Source organism: Sphaerodactylus townsendi, linkage group LG01, assembly GCF_021028975.2.
Source record: "Sphaerodactylus townsendi isolate TG3544 linkage group LG01, MPM_Stown_v2.3, whole genome shotgun sequence".
Classification (NCBI taxonomy): domain Eukaryota; kingdom Metazoa; phylum Chordata; class Lepidosauria; order Squamata; family Sphaerodactylidae; genus Sphaerodactylus; species Sphaerodactylus townsendi.
The window spans coordinates 140191247-140217145 of record NC_059425.1 but is presented as its reverse complement, the minus strand read 5'-3'; the positions used below and the strand labels follow the sequence as shown (position 1 = coordinate 140217145).

Sequence of the window (25899 nt, the reverse complement as noted above, 5' to 3'; positions counted from 1 at the left end):
ATATGAACAAATGCGAATGCAAGGTATTTGGGCTTTTGGAGGGTATTTTTGATGTTTTTTGGCCTGCAGGGAGCGCATTTTTAAAGCTAGCGGCACCATGATTTCAGGGCATCATCCAGAGACTGCCCTGATGATACCACCCAAGTTTGGTGATGTTTGGTCCAGGGGCAGCAAAGTTATGGACGCCCAAAACCTACTCTTTACATTTGTTCTCATATAGGCCTGGATCCATCCATCTCTCTCTCTCTCTCTCTCTCTCTCTCTCTCTCTCTCTCTCTCTCTCTGTATAAGTAGAGGAATTCATGATGCTGACATTTCTCTCATCACTGGAATTTAGTGATGGCAAACTCTTCATCTGTTGAATTCACATCATGGACACTTTCCCCATCTTTCTTAGTATTTGTTATGTTCTAGAATTCAGCTCCTGTCTTCAAAGCAGGTTCCCTTTTTTGCCTCTTCTTGTGTTCATTTTCTCAAGGGCAGGAATTTGCAGCAAAGATGTAATCAACAACTCTACCCCAATCCCATGGCTACATTGCTTAAAACTCTCCAAATAAAATTAGATGCTTCTGTTAGAAAAACAAAACAAAACACTTCTCTTGAGACTGTGTTTCCTTACTGTCATGAAAACAGCACAAATCAAAAGGCATCCTCCATAAATAAAGTACTACAAATCTTGCTGTAATTAACTTCCAGACTTTCTTCTTGTGTTCAGAGATGATACTTTTTGATAATTAGAATCATTAGCAAATCTGTCCAAGTTTCTCTTGGATGTTTAATGGTCACCAAGGAGCTCCCCAAATCTGCTGCTTTTATATGTGAAACAAAATTAAAGGGGGAAAACTTGCTGTTTTCAATATATTTGAAAATATATTGCATTAGTCATATTGTGGCTCTTGGGGGAAGTATTGGGGGAAGAAAAATATAACATATATTTGGAAAAGAATGCTGATGACATGAGGGGGAAACAGAAAGATTGGAAGGTGTAATGATTTCAGGCTACACATTTTATATTACTTACATCATGCTTCCTTTAAGAAAAATTTCCTCAGTTAAACCAAACAACTGGCCTCAGGCATTAATCATTGTTCTTATTTAAAACAGGATTGCTCCAGGCAGATGGTATAAAACACTACAGTGTTCTCCAAGAGGGGTTTTTCTCCCCGAGCCTAACAGATAGGCTGAAGTTGTATTCCCAAATGCGACCATGTGTATTGGGCTAAGTCATCCCATTAAGCATTTAGTGGCTTGTACAGTTTCACAAACTAAGGATGTAGGTAAGAGGGGGTCCTGGGTTCAACCCCCCCCCCCAATACATGTCTGAAGCTCGGTCCCCGTTTGCGGTTTTTTGTATTTTTAGTGTTTTTTCCGTTTTTGGCCTGTAGGGGGCACAACTTTTAGACTAGCAGCACCAATATTTCAGGGATTTTTTGGGAGACTCTCCTGATGATACCACCCAGGCTTGGTGAGGTTTGGTCCAGGGAGTCCAAAGTTATGGACTCCCAAAGGGCATGCCCTCATCCCCCATTGTTTACAATGGGAGCTAATAGGAGATGGGGCTACACCTTTGAGGGTTCATAACTTTGGAGCCACTGAACCAAACTTCACCAAACCTGGGTGGTATCATCAGGAGAGTCTCCTAAAGATAGCCTGAAAGTTTGGTGCTACTAGCTTAACAATTGAACCCCTGACAGCAGGCACCCCCCAAATTTCCCGATTCTCCTTTTAAATCCACCCCCTCAGCATGAATTTAAAGGGATAATCTGAGGTCCCCAGTTTAAACATTGAAAGTGATGGTGTTTAAGGGTGGGGGAGAATCCATCCCAAAACAGCATCACTTTCAATGTTGTTTTAACTGGGGACCCCAGATTATCCCTTTTAAGGTGGATTTAAAAGGAGAATCTGGACTCCCTAGCTTAAACACCATTGAAAGTGATGCTGTTTGGGGGTAGATTCCAGCATCACAGCGGCCGCCCATGGGGGGGGGGGGCGCACACAAAACTCAGGAAGAAGAGAGTTTGATTTCTATTTTGGAGATATGAATGGAATTTTAGATCCAAAAAAAGGACAGATCTACAAATGTTGGAAGGGGGAAATTATGCAAAAATATATTTCAGTATATAAAAATTTTAGAATGGAAGGATGCCTGAAGAACATTACTTTTGGATGAAAAAATAACATATTTCTCAGAAAGACATTAATCTTATGATATGATATTGAAATAGAGCAGGTGAAAGACTGTATGATAAAATAGAGGCAAAACTTTGAGGAAAACACATACACACATTTATATATGTACATCTAAACAATAAAATTTACTCAGACTATTGTCTGTATAAAAACTTTATAAAGCACAGATTTAAATTCCATGTTTGCCTACAGCCTTTCAGCTGTTGTATGTGGTGCTAACTCAGCATTGGACGTTAAAATGCTGTCAGAGATGTACAGCGGCGTAGCTCCAAGGGGACAGTGGGGTGCGCGATGCACCAGGCGCACGCTCCTGTGGGGGTGTGGCGAGGGCATGGCAGGAGCATTCCAGGGGCGTTCCAGGGCAGAGTGGGGGCATTCCGGGATGGGGGTGGAGGACGCACCAGTGCACCATAAGCTTTCCCCCCCCTTGCTATGCCTCTGGAGATGTATTAAATAAATGTGATTGCATTGTATTGTGGATACAAATAACTTTGACAATAGTTTTGGGTCCCAAAAGGAGCTCTGAGATTATTTCCTTCTCACTTTCCCACTCTCATGCTGAAGTTGCAAAAGCAGTTTGAGACGGCATGAATGAGACAGGGGAGCAGCAGTGCAAAGGAATAAATAAAACAAAAAAAATGTCCACTGCATAAACTTAGCCTGTTCTTGGGCCTACCTATCTTTGGTAAGCTTAAATCATCCACTAGCAAAAATTTTCAATGGCTTACCCTTCTCTCACTGTTGCTTCCATTTTTACAATTTTTGTTGTTTAAACCACAAATGTCATGGATTTGAAGTGTATCAGAGGGGGATGGACCAGAATTCAGGCTTCCGCAGACCTTTTTTTTTTTACCCTCTGTCTGCATCTCATGTATACGAAATAAACTGAAAGAAAATGAAAACTTGAAAGGCTGAACAGCCTGCTTCTCATGGGAAAAGGGAGAGAAGGAAACCTGGACAACAAAAGCACAAAAGGAGGAAGGAAAAAAAGATGTCTGAAATCCGCCAACATCAGTGCTCCCGTTTCTGCTTCAAGGCGGCTGTGCTCTTTATTACTTGCAGATCAGTTTCCTTTGCAGGTGATGCAATCCTAGGATTACATCACCAGAAGAGCAGCCAAGGAGCATCTCACTGCCAGCATGACTGAAGGAGAGAGGAATGTATTCTAACAGACCGCTAAGAAGCTCTCCAAATCTTTCTTTGCTGGGGGTGCTGGGATGGAGAGGGGAGGGCAGAAAATGTCACAGAAAGAAAACTTTTCTAGAAGAAGATTCAGGGATCTGAGAATTCCCTGGATATGTATACTTAGAGGTGGAACAAAACACAAGTTGGTCAAGTTGGTTTTTGAGGCAAAATAGCATGTGTTTTTATTTCTGTCATGGAAAAATTTATTGTTGAAACCCAGCAGCTTTAATGAAGGAAGAGGGTTTCAGGTCACAGTGCTGTAGGAAAACATGGAATCACTTCCAGCAGTTTGACCTTCAAGATGAGACTCATGTAAGTGCTGGTGGTACTTAGCTAAGATACACTTGCAATTTTCTGCATGGAGCGATAAGGAAGATCAAGTAAGTTCTCCCATGCACTCACTGGTACCAGTCTCCCAATGCACAAAGGACTACTGTTGTATTTTATTGTGTTGCTTTTTGACTACCAGAAGGCATCTTGAGCACATTGGTGTAGGATAAAAAGCTTTACAATAGAGAAATGAGACCAATAGAGGATGGATCAGATGTTGGGGTCGGGAGCCCTTCACCTTTGATTGATTATCACATTGAGAAATCCTTTAAAACAAGGACTCTGCAAAAGAGGGTCATTTGAAAATTATTGGTATATTATATTTGGCAGTAAAAACTAGAATAATAGGTCACATTGTAATGAATAAGACTTATTGGTCTATCTGTCTGACTAGCTACAGTTCTCCAAGGTCTCTAGCAGAGTTGTCCTTCCCAGTAAGGTTATTGACCATTTATGTCGAGCAGATTTTAATTGGAGCGGAGCCAACCCTGGAGTCAAATTTTACATTTTCCTCCAAAAATTCTATCATTTCCATTGATTGGGGGCACTTAAAACAGCAGATAGAAAATCTATTCCTGTGTGCCATATTCTGGTGAAGCAATGAAAATCTTTCAACACAGTAAGATACAACAGGAAGCACTGACTCAGAGGTGCATCTGTAGTGTATCAGAATGCACATTCAGATGTGTTCTATCTGCACTATAATGGTCTCAGTGGTGGATTCTAGCAAGGTAGAAATGTAACGGGACAAAGGGAAATATCCCGGTTTGGGGAAGTACTTGCATGGGTCCCTTCCCAAAAGGGGGATTGACCCATTCTATTTCCTTCAACCTGGGTTTTTCAAAAAACATCAAAATCACTGTTTTTGAAAAATCGCGGGTTAAACCCGCTACTGAGGGAACAGCACAGGTGCCCAACTGCTTTATTTTTCCTGCTCTGCCGCCCATTTTCCCATCTTACATCATGTCAGTTTCATTTTTGCAGAGCTGCCAACCAGTGTGATAGCCCGCCATTTCAGAAATGCCCCCCAAGCACATTTTCTCCCCTTGGCAGTGACTGTGAATACCATTTCAACCAAATGTGTACAGCAACAGATTCAAAGCAAACAGGACCATTGTGGCCAATAGCCCTGTTTCCTTTCTTTTTATTTTTTGGGTGCTCAGAGCACATAGTTGAGCAGATGCACACTAAAGAAACTCATTTGGCAGATATATGAGAGAAGACCTTTTCAGTGGCAGTCCCACAACTATGGAACGCTATAACCTCCCGAGGATACTATCATGACGGACAAGCTTAGTGGCACAGACTTGACATGTGCAAAGAAAGCATGAGGAGCCAAGGCCACCACAAGAGGAGGACCAGTAGGACCAGGGAGAGCATTAACATGATAAGGTGCCAGCCCTGTCTGAGGCTACCATCAGAACTTGCAAGCGAGCCCTTGCTGCTGGCCCCTGAGATAGCCACCAGGCTTTCCCAGAGGTCTTGAACCAAGGCTTATGGTCCCCCAGGATGTTTTTCACAATTTCCAAAACTATTTTTTCCCCTTTCTTAAAAATATTTGAAGGCAGTGCAGGTCATTTATAGTTGACACGTCAGGGTGTTGTTATCTGATGACAGTTCATAAATGGCTTTCAGTGGTATTTTAATATTTGACAACATGAACATAAGAACATACGAACAAGCCTGCTGGATCAGACCAGAGAACATCTGGACCAGCACTCTGCTACTCGCAGTGGCCCACCAGATGCCTTTGGGAGCTCACATGCAGGATGTGAAAGCAATGGCCTGCTGCTGCTGCTGCTCCCGAGCACCTGGTCTGCTGAGGCATTTGCAATCTCAGATCAAGGAGGATCAAGATTGGTAGTCATAGATCGACTTCTCCTCCATAAATCTATCCAAGCCCCTTTTAAAGTTATCATGTAATTTAAGCATGTAATGGATATCATGCAACAGTAATAAATTTGGCCACTTACATAAGACTTCAAATTTAAAATCTGCTGAAATAAAAAATAAGTGAAATTTTAATTGACCATTGTTATTGGCAAAATGAGAAAATTCAGTAAACTGGGTATTTGCAGGAGGTCATTGAAGTCTACTGCTCACTTAAATTGCATTCCTATGGAATCCTAGACCAGTGGTAGCGAACCTATGGCACGAGTGCCAGAGGTGGCACTCAGAGCCTTTTCTGTGGGCACACGTGCACGGAGTTCGACATGTGGGAGAAGTGGAAAATCACCCCCATCCACCCACCCATACACACACATCTTGGCTGGCCTGGGCACGATCCTTTACCTTGGAGTAAGCTCGGTTGCTGGCAATGGGGCTTGCTTCTGAGTAAACCCTCCTAGGGTCGTGATTCACCCATTGAAAGAGATGCACGGTTGCTTCACCAAGCTTCACCAAGCTTCACCGAGTAATACAAGCCTCGGAGCCAACTGTTTTTTCGAAACTAAAACCTCAGTATTTAAGTTAAATCGCCATGTTGGCACTTTGCGATAAATAAGTGGGTTTTGGGTTGCAATTTGGGCACTTGGTCTCGAAAAGGTTCACCATCACTGTCCTAGACATTGTAGAGATTTCTAATGGCAAGTTCTGAATAATTTATAATTCTTGAGATTTATTGGGAGAATCAAAGATGCTTAATATTATACGGTCAATATAAATGTGTAGTGTACATACAAAGAGCACTAAATAAGTCATTATGGAATATTCTTCAACTGTATATCCTGAAGTCAGATTCATACAGCATGTTTTTAATGTCCTGGTGAACACACATTAATGTTTCCAGCGATCTCCACAAATGGTTTCTCATGGTGGGTAGGGAATCCTGAGGAATAACATGAGGGAATCTGCAATTGTGTGGGGAAATTGGAGGAAATTTCCCGTTTGTTCTGGATCCAAGCCTAGGAGTGGTGGGAACATGGTATAAAGAAATGTGTTTCCAAAAAGGTGAACAATTCCCTCCCCTACAAAAACCACAATTCTCAATTTCTGTTGAAAAATGTCATTAAAGATTTCCTGTCTGACCTAAAAACAGGGTTTATTCAGCAGGCCTCCTCTAATGCTCACCTTTCACGCTCCTGCTCCAAGAGGTTGGTAAAGTCATCACTCTTGTTCATGTAATCTGTATGCTTGTGCTTCTCGTTTTCCAGCTCATAAACTGTGCGCCGATGGCACTTCTCTGCCAAAAGAAGCTGCTCGAGCATGCGCCGATATGTTTCTTTCTGTTTTTCTTCAAGTCTGTCCAGCTGGTTTATTGAAATGTAAAATGAACTATGTTAGATATGCTATTGGCTGACTTTAAATAAAGGATTTACATAAATGTGGCATAGCCTCTTCTGCTGCTCAGAAGCAGCCATTAGTCATTTTTAAAAACACTTTCTATTATTTTTTAATATTTTCCATCCAAACTCAACAGCGGAGGAAGTAGAGTCAAAATATCAGAGCTATCAAGCTTCATCTGCAATGAAGCTCCGAGGGTTTGATCTTGATGAGAGACTTTATAGGGTTCCCAGCCTCCAGGTCAGGGGTTCTACCAGAATTACATCTGATCTCCAGGCTACAGAAATTGGTTCCCCCGGAGGAAATGGTAGCTTCAGATGGCAGGCTCTATGACATCACATCCCCATTGAGCTCCAATTCTTAATGAATTTCCCAAGTCAGCAATGGCTCTCATAAAGGCCTAAGGAAGTTTCAGCCTAAGCAGATGGAAGACTGTCAATAAAATCTGAAGGTCTGGTCTGATATTTGTTTGCAATACAATTACAGAAAGTGCTTAGAGCATTTTTTAAAAAGGATCATCATAGTATAGCAAACTTACTAATGGTTGTGAAACAATAAACTACAACACGTTTCTTATGTGAGATGCTTTGCCTGAAGTACAAGGGGAGAGAGAAAGAATGCCTCCCTGAACCGTTATCTGGAGCTTATGCTTCCTTGACCACTCTATCAAGAAGAGTTAGGAAAACTTAGTACGGATCTACCAGTGTCAGCAGCTCAGCATGTAGGTGGGCATCTTGTGGTGAATATAGGACAAATGTGTAGCAAGATGTTGAATGGTCGATCAGTGAATTTCTCATGTGTCAGTTGAACTAACTAACTTCCTAAGACTATATACAAATGTCATAACAATGTGAACATCAGTGTATTCTGTTTAGGAATAAATGTAGTAGCATCTTTAGTTTCTAGTTTTAGATGCAATCCAATGCAGTGTGAGACCCTTCTATGTCCATTGATGTCAATGAACCATGGTCACAGTTAATCAGCTTTAGTTAGTCATATATGAAAATATTGCTAAAGTCACGTGGAAGCAGAAAATCGGAGGTTCCAACCCTGCATTCTTAACTGTTCTAGTGCATTGGTATTAAAGAAGGCCAAATGCAAGTTCAAATTAGTTAGTATTCTTACAGCTACTTGAAAGGTGCTTACCTCTGAAATAGGCTTCTCATAGACATCTTCCGCAACAGATTTCTCTTGGGCAAGGGTAGCATCCCTGTGCAGTAATCTTAGGACATTCTCTGGAGCTGCAGATCCATAGTGTGCCTCCAGAACTTCAGGCTTGATTTTTTCTGTCTTCAGCATGTGGATAACGTCTTCTCTAGCCTGCAAGGTTGCACATCAGTATTTTTAGTATTGCTACCCCTAAGTATTAACACAATGAAATAATAGCATTATGTGGTATTTTAATATTGTCAGCACAATCCTGTGTTCGTTGTGCAGCAACTGAGCTCTTAGTACTAGAACAAGGTCTCTTTTCTCTGAAGATGGGGACATCCTCCACATAGAGAAGTAGAACTGATCAAGGAATGGCTAAAGATTTTTGGGCCCTTTCATTTAGAAAGGGGACTAGATGTCACATGATGGGAATCTATAAAATTGGGAGTGGTGAGAAGAAAGAGTACATATCTCAGCACTAAAAATGAAGGTCACCAATGAAGATCTTATGCCACAACTAGCCTTTCTCCCTATATATTATAATGCCCTGAAATTACTTGCCCAAGACTATGCACAAGTGGCAACTAAAGTGGGGATACAATTAGTTTGACAAAACTTAAGAGGCTACTTGTGGTCTTTTTTCCTGCACTTCTACTTGTGCAAGAACTCTAGCACAAGTGCAAGTGTTGTGCTGGATCCAACCCTATATTGCTACCATTTCATCATAAGCTCTTAAGTGTTAGTATTAATTCAGCCAGCCAATTCTCTTTCATTGGCTGATTACTCATGGTGAGGTTCTTGTGACTTCAAAGAGAATTGGCCAGGAAGTCTTTGTTTTGGGGCATGTTCAGCATTATTACCCATCACCTTATTTGCTTGCAACCATGGGGGGCGATGTTTCACAGGTTCTCTATCGGTCTCGTATGCCTTTGTTTTTAATGGTGGGATGGATTAATTTATATCTGAATCAGCGTTATTGTAATAATTTTGTAATTGGTTTTAAAGTTTTAAATTAGGATTTATAGTTTTAGTGGTAGGATGTTTTGAATTATGTATGTTTCATGATGCTGTAACCCACCCAGAGCCCTTCAGGGGTGGGGCAGGATATAAAACTAATAAAATAAATAAATATAATTGTTAATTTTTATCTTTAATCTTATCAATAGATGGATTTATCAGTCTACCAACAGATTTATCAATCTATCGATAGATTGTTATATCAACTTTAAAAAGGCATCTGTACACTTTGTTCGAACACTGATTGTCTTTTATGATGGGAAGTTAGGGGGTAGTAATGGCAACATGCAAACTGCAAAACAGCAAAAGAACGATGTGAACTGCCATTTGCTAAGCTCCCCAAGTTCATGATCATCCATCTCCCAACTCTTGGGCTTTTCTACTATGGTCTGGAATCATTGATTGCTTGTGTATAAAACTATGAGGCTGGAGACATCCCAGTTTGTTGATCAAATGCAGGGGCACATCGGGTGTTTGGACTGACCAACTAGTATTATTATTTTTACTTTTTCTAGCATTAGTATTGATTTATCAATCTATCAATATTATTGTTTTTTTTAAGTAATCTAAAGATATGCAGGAATGGGAAGGCCATGGGCAATAGAAGTGATATGGCAGGACTAGCTGTGGGAAGAAGTTGTTAACAGGGAGGACGGTGAGGAGGAAGAGAGCAAAGTAGCACAAGGGAGGGGGAGTAAGACTAGGTGGGCTGGCAGCATGTGGAAGGAAGAGGTCCAGGGCAAAGCTGTGCCTACTGTCAAATCTGGCCCACTCTGGCAGCAAAGCAAAATTAAAATCGTGCTATAAATGGATTTGCTTGCCACAGAGAGAATGGAAAGTGAAAGCAGGGGTAGAGGAAATACATCCATACAAGAAAGCATGTCACAGAGGACATTTGCCTCCATCACACAGAAAACACCTTGTGTGTAACTGACCATTATTACATGGGGTACCTACCAATATATTTCCCAGTTTCTAACTTCTCTAGAATCTTGGAGTGCTGTTCATCATTTTGGGGGATCTAAGCAGGGTCAGTTCTTGGACTGGAAACCATCAAGAAAGACACTGCAGAGGAAGGCATGACAAACTACCTCTGTTTCTCACTTGCTGTCAAAACTCTTTGCTGGGGTGCAATAAGTTGCTTGTGACTTGATGGCAGTTCCATTCACCATTTTGATTACATCCCACTCTTTATTTAACTATTCTGAATGATGGCAGCAGTTCCCCAGAATTTCAGAAAGAGGTTTTGCTCATCAACTAGTGTCTGATCCTCTTACCTGGAGAGGCTAGAGGCTGAACCCAGGACCTTCTGCATACATCAAACAGACAGTGTACTATTCAGCCCCAGCCCCTCTTCATAATTATCTTATATGGTGATATTGTGAAGCCAACATCTTCAAAAGTTTTTTAGATTGATTCAACAAATTCAAGAATACGTCTATCAATATCCATCTTCACTGTTCGGGGTTAATATTCTTCTGAGAAACAGAACAGAACTGGGAACAACAACAAAAGATTACTGTTGGTCCATCAAGCCTTGCTGGTGAGCATTCACAAATATCTGACTGATCATTGATGGAAACAGAATGATGGACAAGGTAGACTTTGATCTGATCTAGAAAGGCATTCCTTGTTATTTAACAATACAATTGCTAGGGAAGCATGTTGTATTTCTCCTGCACAGGATGCTACATTTAGTTGCTTTTTTTGGATTAAAAGTATTAATAAGAAATAGTCTGTTCCTTTTTAAAAGCAGCAAATAACCAATGAAAGAATATACTGAAAAAGGCTCGCAGCAATAGCTGTCTAATTTCAATAAAGTTTAACAAAACTCTTCAGTTGAATTCTCTGGTATGAATATTGTGCATGACATCAACAGAACTATACTCAAGTGTATGCTAATGGTATCTGAAATTCTGACCCAACATACGATAACATTAAAAAACCCCACATGCAGTTCAATGTATGCCCACTAAGCTAACTGGAACCTGGATGTGGATCAGTGTTGTATTCACTTCAAGGCTAGTAGTAACAGTGAACATGAGAGAATCATATGATGAAAGAGGTCACACATACAATGATTCAAATAAATGAGATAAATGTACTACAAACAGTACTTAAGTCTACTCTTCCAAAGTACAAAGATTGGAGTCAATGTTGGAGTCAATAACAGCAACAATTTAACAGCCTGCAAAAGAAAATACAAAGCATGATGTTGCTTGGCATAAAATATCAAACTGTGGCAGAGGAAAGAGACAATTACTGTCAGGGACTGCAGTCTGCTCTCGAAACATTGGTTGCTGCAAACATCCTTGATGGAGTGAGCGAGGCTATGTACAGTAAGGTCAGCAAGTCCAGGTGCAGGTATTTAATACTCAGAGATATCAAGAAAAGTCCACATTCTATTTCAAACCGGCTGGCTGCAGGGTACCAATTCGAAAAATGAAAGCTTATTTATTTGAATCATTGTATATATGACCTCGTATGATTCTCTCACTTATGTTCACAGGTATCACTAGCCTTGAAGTGAATAGGACATCGGTCCACATCTAGGTTCCAGTCAGCTTAGTGGGCAAACATTGAATTATATACCGGTTTTGTTCATGTTATTGCATATAGGGTCTGAATTTCAGATGCCATGACTGTACTCTTGATTATTGTTTTGTTGATGTCACACACAAAATTCATACCACAAAATTCAACTGAAGTGTTTTGTTAAATTTGATTGGAATTAGCCAGCTATCGCTGTGAGTCTTTTCCAGTGTATTCTTTCATTGGTTATTTCCAGTTGCACTGATCCCCACTTAGTTATTATGCTATAATACCATAAAAAAGAGCAGTCTGGGCACTGGCCAAAACTTTCTGTACTGGATTAAAGTGGCAATTCATTGGCTCTTCAGTCCACTGTAAGTAGCCCATAAAGACAAACTATTTCACTCTTTTTTCATTTTAATCTTGACTTTGAGCTGGTAACTACTTTGTTTCCCAGATAATTGGTATGCTACCTTAGACTTTCTTGATCAACAGATATTGACATATCAGTAGTACAATAAGCAATGTCTAAAAAGCTATGATAGAGCTTGATAACATTGAGAACAATAATATCACTCATAAATTGTGATCCCTGAAATCACTGGGAATTCAGCTGGAATTATTTGCTTCCCAGTATGATCTGCTAATCTCCATGGTGCACAATTACAAGTATACCAGCATAAGCACCATGAAATAGAGAATCAAAGTTTACCAAGTCCATATTTTTTCTTCTGATTATTCCATTAAAGTAGCTGTCAAACCCTGGACATGAGGGCCCTGTATTACTTGGTCTGTTTATTAATAATTCAACAGATGCTGCACACTAGGAGCTGAAATAAGATAAGGTCATGGGTCCCCCATGCAGTGTTGTGATCATACCAGTAGCACATTTTCTAAATTCCAAAGGACTTTGCATGCTTTTCACACAGGCTCAACAAAGAACACGAGTAAAACTTCATACAGTGGGCCTCTGGAGAAATTCAGGTGGCGGTTCTCAGCCACAAGCGCTGTCAGGCATCTACTAGCTTTTATCTCTTAGGGCCCTTTCCGCACCGGCCAAATACAGCGCCCTGGGGACGGCAAAAATGCCGTCCCCAGGGAGCTGTTCGCATGGGCCGCCCTCACTCCTCCCCAGCGGTGCGAAGCCGCTGTTTCCCTGTTTTTGGAAAACAGCGGCTTCCAACCTCTGCCGTGCGAACGGCAGTGGCTGGAAGGCGCCATCCCTCCCCCCTTTCCCAATTGACTACCTTCCCTGTGACCGTCTGGCGCATCGCCGAGGCCTGGGGACACGCCCCCCCTGCCCTGCGACTCCGGAGCGGTCGCGCAGGGCAGAGGGCGTGTCCTCTGGCCTCGGCGACGCACCGGACAGTCACAGGGAAGGTAAGTCAATCGGGCGAAGGCGCAGCGCGAGATGCTGTTCTTCCACGGTACGTTTCTGCAGGACCGTTCAGTGAATGGCTTGGTCCCTCAGGGTTGGGAATTCAGCGTCATGTGCGCATTGACCCAACCCCCCAGCTGAAGCGCATTAAGTCGTCGGCGGAAGCTTGTGCCTTACAGTAGGAACAAAAAAAGCTCTTTTGTGTTGGTATTTTCAAGTGTCTGTTGCAACTCAGTCATAAAAAGGTTAACTGTTTGTATTTAAACCAGTTGCTGAGATCGCTGTTTTATGACCTATTGATTAGCTGTTGATCAGTAGATAGCCATTGCTTACATGCTAATAAGCACAAACACTAGAAGTTATAAAGTTAATTCTGTTCCTTTCTTTGAGCAGATGCCATGTGAAGCAGACATGAGGAGACACCAGATCGATAGACAAGATGTAACCAAATGTATAGTGATATAGATGTGTAACCAGAAAGAAAGGATTTCGTAATTTATCTCCATGTAACCTTCTCTTCATAGTTAATAAACTCATTTATATAAAAAGCAACTGAGAATCTGTCTCTTCTGTTCTACTCTGCTAATATACATACATAAACCCAACATTTTGTCAGCTTTGGGACATTCAGAATAGTACAATGCATGTTTTAAGATATACTTCAGATTCATTTGTACAACACATCTGTATGCAAAGCTTGTGTTACTGTACTGGATAATGTTTTATCTGTAAGAAACCATGAATTTTATGCTATAAACTGTGGGTGGAACCCCACGTGTTGAGACAAAAGAAGGAAATTGGCAAAAATTTCCTTTCTCATTTGTCAGTGGAAAGTAATTCCAGTAATCAAAGTCTAACAGGCATGCTTAAGCACATTGATTTTCATGGTGTGAGGCTTATGGCTCTAATATACACCACAAGTCTATATACCATAGTAGCTGAGGGCACGCTGCACTGATGCAAGAATGATAATGTACAGATGGAGCCTGCCACCTACCCATACTTTTGATGGGTTGTTCATACTTTCCAAACTGTTTCCGTAATAAGCATAGGTAGTATTTTCTGTGTTTGTTTCTAATTGTCCCTGGTCCAGAAATATGGGTACTAAATTATGACACAGAGTTGACAAACATATGATGCCTGGTCCTAGGCATGGCAAAAGATAATAGCTGAGTTTTTAAGTGAAAACACAAATACTTTTTTCTTATGTGCATCTCTTACATGCACCCCTCTTTGTTATGCTTGTTGTGTGTTCTTCTTTACAACCAAGTCCTGTTGTATCACTCTATTGGGAAACTACTTGCTTCTCTGGTCCTGGTGTAACAAAAATGACTCTTGTTTAAAGGGACACAATTTCAGGAGCTATTTATTACCACTGTGTCATCTAATTATCTATTTCAGAAAAAAAAAGAAATTATATATGGTGCCTTTGTGGCTTTCTTGTGGGTTGTCTGAAATTGCTACGTGTCAGTATCGTTTTGGTTCCGGAGTAGGAAGCTAGAATATAACAAAAAGTATGATGTTAACCTTGCATGTTTAGGAATGATTTTTAGCAATGCAAACAATCGTAACCCAGTTTTTTAAATCCAAAAACAAAGTATCTTTCTGAAATGTTCATTGATATTGCTTGATCTCTGGATCACTTGTTTAGGACAGTTTTTACAGACAAATAATATTCATAACTTCCCAATGGTTATTTTGCATTATTGTTGCACATTGTATACTTGTTAGGACTGGTTGTGCTTCACTTCCTATTCACAACAGAGATTACTTAACTACTAAGCACTGCTATTTCAGTGCTTCAGAGTTTCATATTAAAACTACTGTCTTCACTGGCACTTGCCCTCTGTTCTCAGCTATTGCTAGCCAAGTGCCACTTTCTACACAGATGTCTGCGAGAATCTGTTTATTTGGAACAGCCCAATTATTAATCTGCCAGAGCAGTTAATAGGGTATTCTACTGTAGCATGCTGATGAGTTCTTCCCCAAAATATCAGATAAAATCTGATGTCAGAAGCAAGATACTCAGCTAAGCAAATAGCTGATCTAAGCCAGTGAGCTGGTTCTACTCTTCAGTCTGTGTGATAGTTCATATAAATACATTTCCAGTGGGGACTGAGAACATCAGTCCCCTGGGTTTAGAAACAAAATGCAGAGGTGACAGTTGCAAAGATGTAGAGGAGTCTCACTTTATTACCTCTTGCCCCAAGCTTTGAAAAAGATCAAATGAGCACTGGGAGACATCTGTCCATTATTTCCTGCCTTCACAGCTTTATTGCCAGAGAGCTACATGATGATGTCACTTTGTTCTGAAGAGAACAGGCCACCAGAGCCTTTCACTGACATAATTCATTATCTGTAGTTTGGCCCTGGGACAGCAAATTCCCATGACAGGGAATTAACTCAACTCTGCTTGATGTTTTCAGACTTTTAAAGGGTTGAAAGATAGCATTTCTGGAGTTCTGTATTATCACACCAAGGGAGAGGTTACAGAAGCCTATGGTGCCATAATCCTTGGCAGCAGAAGAAGCAAACCCCAAAGGTCACTGCAGATTATGCCCACAAATCAAAGCATGTGGAAATATGTCTTAACATGCTCCAGGAAAGAAGATACCACAATGGATAAGCTAGATGACCTGGGGTTTCCTGCAACCAGCTGTTAGAAATGATTTCATGGCCAAATTTACCCACATGTAGATTATTACGTACATATGATTTGGAGGGGGGGGGGTTGCAGTGAGTGTAATAGAGCATCCCCATTCTTTTCTTTATCACTGTCTGGAGACTTACAGAAAGACTTGGTGCCCTAGGGGGAACACTGGTTATGCTAAGGAAGTATTCCTCACTTTTAATCCACTACTGCTTACCAAGTACTGTTTGTACTACCATCATCAATCCCCTTAAGTTCAAGATTTAGATACAGAACTAGAGAGAAAGCAACTGTATTTATATAGATACCCCTACTGTGTACAACACAGAGATCTGAGGCATTAATATTTGGTTTGATTCCTACTTGCTATACACTTCTTCTTTTAAGGATCTGTGGTAGAAATTTGGGGGGGGGTGGTTCTTAGGGAAAGTAAGCAGTGTAAAACAGTGTATTGTCGAAGGCTTTCAAGCCGGAATCACTGGGGTGCTGTGCAGTTTCCAGGCTGTATGGCCGTGTTCTAGCATCATTCTCTCCTGACGTTTCACCTGCATCTGTGGCTGGCATCTTCAGATGCCAGCCACAGATGCAGGCGAAACGTCAGGAGAGAATGCTACTAGAACACGGCCATACAGTCCGGAAACCACACAGCACCCCAGTATAAAACAGTTCTTTTCTGTTGTCCATCAGAAACCACTGCATGTAGAGAGGCTACATTAAACCATAAACAATAGTATCCTCCATTTGCTTCACAAAGTTTTTCCTAAGTAGAGGTAATATCTACATTATATATTGTGTCACAGACTCCAGGATTACAACAGGAAATCTTATGGAGTACAGCTGGGAAGTGGGGCAGCACAAACCTAAGCATGTATACTGGTTCTGTTGGGTTTTCTGGGCTGTGTGGCCGTGGTCTGGTGGATCTTGTTCCTAACGTTTCGCCTGCATCTGTGGCTGGCATCTTCAGAGGTGTATCACAGAGGGAAGTCTGTTACACACAGTTGAATCTGGCCATGAAAGCCTTCAACAATACACTAAGCATGTATAATTAAGAAGTAAGTCCCACTGTCCAGTGAGACATATCTGCTCAAGCTGCCTGAAACGGTATATTGAAGTTTTTTTGGTACAAAATGAAATATAGATGTACAACAGGAGGCCTCATTTTTGGTAGGGTTGTATGCAGCCTACAAATTGGCCAGACACAGGATATGTACTAGAAATTAGTTTTGATGGCTTTGATTATCTATTTATTCTGCCTGTTTCTTTTCACTCCTTCTAGAGTTAGGCCCTCCAAGCAAACATTTGAAAATGGCTATCCACAATCCCATTCAGATCTTGTTCCAATAGGATTTGTAAAGTATAGTGCAATTGTATACTTGCTGTAAATTCACAAATCAGATAATTGTTTTGGCATTAGTTGATCTCAACTGTCATCTTTGGAGATGTCTGGCTATTTGCTATGGAAGTTTATTTTTCCCCAAAATAGTAATATATGTTTGCAAAGCCTTTTTATGGTGTTAGTGATTGAGTGAATGTGTTCAGATGATTTTGCAGTCCATCACACATAATTTTTGTTTAATCAATAATGTTACGGCAGAGGCCGTTTATGCACGGCCTCCAGTCGCCCCCACGCCGGCGAGAGTTTCGCCGGCGTGGGGGCGGGAGCCTGCTCGCACGGAAGCGTGCGAGCAGGCGAGGGGGAGGCCGGCAGAAGGCAGGCGGCTCCGCACGGAGCCGCCTGTTCCCCCTCCTCCCTCCCACTTACCGTGTCCTTCTCGTCGCCTGCGGGGCGTCGCAGTTCGCCCACGCTGCCCTCCGACCCCTGGAGGTGAGGAGGACAGTGTGGCGAACTTTCTGTGCAGCGTTAAAAAGGAAAGGCATCTTCCTGAAGCCCGGTTAAGCACCAGCGCCCGCCGAAGCAGCTCCTCTCAACAACAACCCTTTAAAGGTTGTTGTTTAGAAGCGACCTGAGGTCATATAGCGGGAAGGAAGCGCATTCAGGTAGATGGCTATAGCGTTGCAGCAGCGGCTTATTGAACGGCGGCCTGGGGGCGGCGTTTTTACCGCCCCCAGGCCGTCGTATTTGGGCCGTGCATAAACGGCCAGAGCTAGATAAAAGCTCCAACACGCAATGCAAGTGAGAATCTTATACTTGTTGCGCCTCAATTGACCAATAGGTGGAGCCTTTAATCCATAAGCCTTTCACAAACAAGAAAGGTTCTTGTGATTTATATTAGTTTTTGTTTTCATTAAAATTAATTTTTATTAGGAATGTGTTTTGCTCAAACAGTTACTGAATGAAAGATCAGAAGATACATACCCCCTTTTAGAGTAGTAACGTAACAGAATGAAAGACACACGATGAATTCCATTCCAGCCAATCTTCCTTTCTTCAAGTGTTCATATACTACCAACATCAGCCAGTATCTGCTCTTGCTTTAACCTTGCCTATCTATGAAATATCACACCATAAAATAATTAGAAGCATTCCAGTCTTAGTTTCTGTTAGGTTTGCAGTGTTGGAAATTTTTCCATAGCTTGTAACATGGCCATTATCTTCTGTTGTATGATGAGAGAACAGCCTCCGTGCTTCAGTTCCAAGGCAGCAATCAAATTGAGTTTATAATATGCATAAATGTACTAGACTGAGGTATTATTATTACATTATGAGACAAAATCATAATATAGAAGTTTTCCAGAAAATTTCCAGTGCTACATTTTCCCAATAAATATAAAGACACAAAAATGCTTTAAATCGAGTCAGACCATTGGACTGTCAAAGTCAGTATTGGTCATTCTCACTGACAAGAACTCTGCAGAGTTTCAGGCAGACATCTCTCATGTCACCTTCTATCTGAGCCTTTTGACTGGAGGGACTGACCATGTGACTTTCTGGTTTTTCTACAGCCCCATCCATAGTGGGGGTGGAGGTGGACTGTCACACCAAAGTGATGCCCCCCCACCACCACTCCCAAAGAGGCTTTGGACCAGAGTGGGAAAGCCACAGCTGAAGTTTCTTCAGTAGCAATTTAGCAGTTTCTTCAGTAGCAATTTTTGCAGGAACGTTTTGGCTTCTTGGACCATGGTCTGCGGTTTCATGAAGAGGAACTACTGGCAGGGGATGGGTTACACCTCATGGCTGTAGGGAAGAGCATTTTTGCTAGGAGATTGACAAATTTTATCAGGAGGGCTTTAAACTGAGTGAAGTGGGGAGGGAGACAATATTCAAGTGGGAAGGAGTTCACCTAGTACTAGAGAGAACTGAGTGAATAGTTCAAAAACCAAGCAGTGAAGGGGATAAAACCTTAAATAAGCACCCACAGGGCATGAACCAAAGCCTTAGATGTCTCCACACTAATGCTCAAAGCATGGGTAATAATCAGGTTGCACTGAACTCTTAAAATGGCATAATCAATATGATATGTTAGGCATCACTAAAACCTAATGGGATGAATCTCTTGACTGGAATGAAATAATTGAGGGAAATAATTCCAGAGAAATAGATCAACTAGGAAAGGCAGTGGAGTAGCACGATATGTCAGGACTGATTACACCTGTGAGCAGGTCCATGTCTTAAATCCTGGGAACCAGGTTGAGAGCATCTGGGTAAAAATGAAGGGGGAGAAAAACAACAGTGATCTCACTGTTGGGGTCTATTACAGACCCCCAAGCCGGACTGAAGAGTTGGATGATGCCTTCCTGGAGCAGGTGACCAAACTTTCACAAAGAAGTGATATAGAAGTAATGAGAGATTTCAATTTTCCAGATATGGGCTGGGAGTCCAACTCTGCCAAGTCCAACTCTGCCAAGTCCAACAATTTCCTCACTTGCCTTGCAGACAATTTCATGATCCAGAACATGGACGAGGCAACAAGGGCATTGACTATTTTAGATCTGCTCCTAACCAACAATGATAACCTGGTTAATGGGGTGGAAGTTGTAGGGTCCTTCGGTGGAACCATGTTCTCCTGGAGTGCATTATACAATGGAAAGGGGATGCCAAGTCTGTTGTTACTGAGACCTTTAATAGGCATAATGGGTGCCAAGTCTAGTCAAAATGCATTCTAGACTTTAAGAAAGCTGATTTCAGTAAACTTATGAAACTACTGGGTGTGATCCCATGGTTAAGAATATTAAAAGAGAAGGGAGTACAAGATGGATGGGAGTTTCTTAAAAGTGAAATCTTGAAGGCACAATTTCAGACAGTTCCAATGAGGAGAAAAAATTGGAGGTGTCTAAAAAAACCAGGATGGATGTCTAAAGAACTCTTAAGGGAGCTAGGATATAAAAGGGACATGTACAAGAAATGGAAAAGGAAGGAAATTCAATAAAAAGGGCTTTTTTGGTTATGTCTACTGCATGGAGAAAATGGTGAAATTTTAACAGGGGACGGAGAAAAGGCAGAACTATTCAACACCTTCTTTGCCTCGTTTTTTTCCCAAAAGAAAAACAGTGCTCAACTGGGGGGGAAATGAATCTAGTACAGGAATACCTGAATACTTCAAATGAATTCAAATCTCTAGGGCCTGATGAACTACATCCCAAGGTATTAAAAGAACTGGCAGAAGTAATCTCAGAACTGCTTGTTACAATCTTTGAGAACTCCTGGAGAACAGGAGAAGTCCCAGTGAACTGGAGGACAGCTATCCATCTTCAAAAAAAGGAAAAAGAGGACCCAAACAACTACCGCCCAGTCAGCCTGACATCAATACCAGGAAAGATTCTAGAGCAGATCATTAAGGAGACAGTCTGTAAGCACTTGGAGGGGAATAATGTGATCATTAAAAATCAATATGAGTTTCTCAAAAACAAGTCATGCCAGACTAATCTTATCTATTTTTTGATTGAGTGACAAACTTGGTAGATGAAAGAAATGCTGTGGACGTAGCATACCTTGATTTTGATAAGGCCTCTGACAAGGTGTCCCATGATATTCTTGCAAGTAAGCTGGAAAGATGTGGACTAGACAATGCAACTGTTAGATGAATTTGTAATTGGGTGACAGGTCGAACACAAAGAGTACTCATCAATAGCTCATTTTAATCCTGGAGAGAAGTGAGTAGTGGAGTGCCACAGGGTTCTGTCCTGGGCCCAGTGCTATTTAATATTTTTATCAATTACTTGGATAATGAAATAGAGGGTATGTCAATCAAATTTGCAGATGATGCCAAATTAGGAGGGATAGCTAATACCCTGGAGGGCAGGGGCAGGATTCAAAATGATCTGGACAGATTAGAGAGCTGGGCCAAAACTAACAAAATGAATTTCAACAGAGATAAATATAAGGTACTACACTTAGGCAGAAAAAATGAAATACACAGATATAGGATGGGTGACACCAGGCTTGACAACCATACACGTGAAATGGATCTGGGAGTCTTAGTAGACCACAAACTGAACATGAGTCAGCAGTGTGATATGGCAGCCAAAAAAGCCAATACAATTCTGGGATGCATCAATAAGAGTATAGTGTCTAAATCTAAGGAAGTAATTGTATCTACATTGGTCAGACCTCACCTAGAGTATTAAGTTCAGTTCTGGGCACTGCAATTTTAGATGGATATTGACAAGCTGAAACATGTCCAAAGGAAGGCAACAAAAATAGTAAAAGGTCTGGAATCCATGCCCTACGAAGAGAGACTTAGGGAGCTGGGGGTGTGTAGTCTGAAGAAGCGAAGGTTAAGGGAGGACATGATAGCTATGTTTTAATATTTGAAGGGATGTCATGTTGGAATAGGAGCAAACTTTTTTTCTGCTGCTCCAGAGTACGGAATAATGTATTCAAAGTGCAGGAAAAGAGATTCTGCCTAAACATTAGGAAGAACTTTCTGACTGTCAGGGCTGTTCGACAGTGGAATTCACTGCCTCGGAGAGTGGTCGAGTCTCCTTTGGAGGTTTTTAAACAGAGGCTGGATGGCCATCTGTCAGGAGTGCTTTGATTGTGTGTTCCTGCATGGCAGGGAGTTAGACGATGGCCCTTGTGGTCTCTTCCAACTCTATGATTCCATGATTGTTACGCCTGTCTCTAGTGATCAGTAGACCTTGTACTATTTAGTCTGACTCTTAGGAAAGAGCGAGCTGGTGTGAATGCAGTCCTGTGTGTGAGTGTATCCAACCTAAGGGGCTTTGTGTCTGAAAGCATTATAGAAAAGTACACTATAAAGCACAAAAGTACTCTGAAGTCTTAACTAGGGATGTGTATTATTTTTGCAGTATTTTTCTAGTTTGGGTTTAATAGTCCCAGAAATTTTAGTTGTCCCAGAAATTATACCCAAACTCAAAAAAATCCATCTGCCTCCAAACCCCAGGTGTTGTTCAGAGGCAGCAAGCCCAGCATTCAGCTCTAATTCAGCTGCTATTTCCAAGATCCAGTCAGCAGGGGAGTGAGGGGATGGGAGGGGAGAGGGAGTGGGAGAGTTGTTTTAAAATACTGGTATGGCTGAAGCGTCCCAAATAATGCTGAAATTCGTTATAATTCAGGATCGCATTTTGGCTCCCTTAAATTGCCACCATTTTTCAGGATAAACAAAAGTATTTTTCCAGGGTTTTTCTCATTTTGGCTTTGCGTAATGCACACCACTACACGTACACGCGTAATGCACACCACTACACCACTACAGTTTAAATGTATGTGCCTCCACAAGGTTGCTCCTTTATCTACAAGGAGATCTGTGCAGCTGGTTCATTCTTTTAAACCAACCTATAAATAAATACATCTTAGTTGTTTATATATTAATCTAGCCTACGGGATCTCAATAATCTCCATGTGCACCTGTCCAAATTTTTCTTGCTGCCATCCTGTACTTGCTGCCCAGTCCCACACTTGCCCTGAACTAGCTGATTGGCGGGGACCACCCAGCACACTGCAGAAGCTGCCGTCAGCCTCAGCCTCATCCTTAGTGGCAGAGCTAGGTACAGCGGCGGGGAACGACGCATAGAAGCAGAAGCAGCAGGGCTTGTCGCTCAGGCTGCAGAGGACTTCCCAGCCACCTCACCAGCAGTGGGGCCAGAAGTTGCAAGGGATGGCCGGGGGGGGGGGAGTTGGACAGGTGAGGGAGGCCCAAGAAGGACAGTCAGCCCAACCTGCATGTGTGTTCCAGCCAACAGATGGCCTAACACCTCTGCCCGGCACCGTCCCAATTGCCAGCTCTTAAAGGGACCCTCAGCACTGGGTCACAGGGACAGCTCCGGGGCATGCAGGTGGGAGGCCTAGGCTCTTCAGTTCTGCCCAGGAGAACGGACCACAGTATGGACGGACAACTGCCTGTGAAGGAAAGGAGATGACTGAGGGGTCATCTGGGGTTGGCACAGGGGGCAAAACTTACCTCAAGGCAGCAAACCTTACCTCAAGGCAGCAAACCTAAAGCCTATTCACTCGTTACCTGCAGAACACCTGGAAACTTAGGGGAAGGTTTATAGTTCAAAACAAGCCTGGATCCCAAAAATGTTAGAAGGCTGTGGTCCCCAAAACAAACCTGGATCCCAAAAATGTTAGGAAGCTGTGTGTGTCCCCTCAGTAGGGAAAAAAAAGGCTTGTCACATTCTGGTTCAAAGTTTAACTGTTTTTCACAAGCAATCCTAGGCAAGTCTACTCTGAGTCCTACTCAGGTTGTTTCAGTGGGGTTTATTCCAAGGAAAGTGTTCTTAGATTGCACTTAGTGACTCTGAACTGTTAGACAAATATACACAGTCCTTTAAAAAAATTCAGATGTTTTTACTTACAATATACAATAAATGTATGTAAAAAGATAGATTTATATAGTTCAGTATCAGCATATCTACAACTTTATAGAAGCAATAGGGAGAACCATTTGCAAATGGGTCCTCCTACTATCCCTTGCTCCTCTGAGTATCAGGAGAAAAAGCCAAGGGAAAAATGACATCTGGCAATGCACAATGTCACATCTGTTGAAGACAGTCGTTTTCAGGCAGATGTGATATGTGTCGCTATATATTATTTCTGGTCTGAGATTTGGCCAGAAATCTCATGGAGGTTCCAGGCAGTTGCCTGGCATCTCTACTATCAAAACAAACAGCTGCAGATAATCTCATACTAAGCAAAAGATGGGGAAGTTTACCCTTTCTGTTCCAGTCAAATTTCTAGACCCAGGTTTCTTTTTCCTTAAAAACTGGCTGATCCACTCAGTTTATGGAATGTATATGGTGGTCTGGGATGCCCTCCTATTAAAGAGTCAGATATGACATTTAGGCCCCTTCCGCACACGCAAAATACTGCATCTTCAAACCACTTCCACAACTGTTTGCAAGTGGATTTTGCCATTCCGCACAGCTTCAAAGAGCATTGAAAGCAGTTTGAAAGTGCATTATTCTGCATGTGCGGAATGAGCCTTAGATTCTTCTCAATTGCTGCATGTGGGGTTCCAGCTTTGAATTGTGATCACAGCCCATGTGAAGACTTCAGCCTACAACCCCTGCCACTTTCCCAACTTGATATGGTCCTGGTCCAACCTTTCAGGAGGAGGAGGGTTGAAGACAGCATCATAATAGATTTTTTAAAAAATGTAACTTTATGTTCATATTGTAAGGGATAACGGGTAGGTCTAGAAATCACCAGAAACTCCAGAGCTGTACCTTTGAGTTTCTGGGATCCCTAAAGCTCCCCTGTACCCTTTGTCACTTCCAGTAAGTACCATATATACTCGCATATAAATCAAATTTTTCAGCACTTTTTTGTGCTGAAAAAGCCCCCCCTTCCCCCTCGACTTATACGGGAGTCAGGTGTATTTTAAAAATATTTTAGGGTTTTTACTTTGTCGGCCGCCAGGGGATACAGTTTTTAGGCTAGTGGCACCAAAATTTCAGGGATTTTTCAAGAGATGCTCCTGATGATACCACCCAAATTTGGTAAAGTTTGGTTCAGCGGGTCCAAAGTTATGGACCCCCAAAGTGGGTGCCTCATCCCCAATTGTTTCCAATGGGAGCTAATAGTAGATGGGGCTACATTTTGAGGTTCCGTAACTTTGGACCCCTTGAACTAAACTTCACCAAACCTGGGTGGTATCATCAGTATAATCTCTTACTGATACCAGCCAGGTTTGGTGATGTTTGGTTTAGGGGGTCCAAAGTTATGGACTCCCAAAGTGGGTGCCTCATCCCCCATTGTTTCCAATGGGAGCTAATAGTAGATGGGGCTACATTTTGAGGGTCCATAACTTTGGACCCCCTGAACTAAACTTCACCAAACCTGGGTGGTATCATCAGGAGAGTCTCCTAAAGATACTCTGATATGTTGGTACTGCTGACATAAACATTCCTCCCCTGACCAAAAATTTAGTTTTGAAGGATTTTAACTCCTGTGTTTTAGCTTGGTTGTGGATTGACCTGAGGTTTTTGTACTTTTAAAGTTATTGTTGAGACCATATTGTTTTTGTTGACCCTCTTTTCCACTTACAGAGCTAGTTTACTGTTTTTCTTTGAAATAAATATTCAAAAACATTTAACCTATTGATGCCTCAATTAATGTAATTTTATTGGTATCTATTTTTATTTTTGAAATTTACCAGTAGCTGCTGCATTCCCGCCCTCGACTTATACGTAAGTCAATAAGTTTTCCCAGTTTTTTGTGGTAAAATTAGGTGCCTCGACTAATATGCGGGTCGACTTATACACAAGTACATACGGTATATGAGGCTGCATTTTTTAAAGAAAAAAATTGTTCTGCTGCTGCTCTAAGTAATGGTGGGCAATAGGACCCAGGGGTAAAGGATTCTCCCATTCCCTCTTGGCAGGATGGTGACTCCATGCTCAATCTGTATACTTCATAAAGTGGGAATCTGACAAGTCTCTATATTTAATCCCTGTGGATAAAAAAAGGAGGAGACTCTCTGTTAGAGCAAAAATGGTTGGAAATTAAAGTTCCTCCCTCTCCTGCTAATCCTCCACATAGTGTGCCACCATCTCTATCTGCTTTATCTGTGAAACGAGAGCTGTCATGGAAAAGAATCAAGGACCTTCACGTAATGATTAGTTCTGCCGTAAGCTTGTTTGAAGGCTAAGTGGTGCTTTTAGAACCAGTAAGTGACAAAAGAATTCCTGGTTGGGTTTGTCTTTTCTGTGCAACTCTGACAGCAGCCAAAACCTATTCATATTTACATGGAAAGTTTTTGTGACTCACTACTAGCCACCTATGCACAAAATTACGGCTTTGAAATTACAGAAGCTCTTG

General features: G+C 41.7%; 1 protein-coding gene across 3 annotated transcripts in view; it reads right to left on the bottom strand.

The window, feature by feature from the left end:
- The window catches only part of FILIP1 (filamin A interacting protein 1), an 82547-nt gene that overhangs the window by 24031 nt on the left and 32617 nt on the right, over positions 1–25899 (bottom strand). For all 3 annotated transcript variants that reach the window (XM_048495702.1, XM_048495703.1, XM_048495704.1), the window contains exons 3-4: positions 8134–8307; positions 6775–6953 (exon numbers count right to left, since the gene is read on the bottom strand). In XM_048495702.1, coding sequence (XP_048351659.1) covers positions 6775–6953; positions 8134–8307 — 353 coding nt within the window. The remainder of the gene's footprint in view (positions 1–6774; positions 6954–8133; positions 8308–25899) is intronic.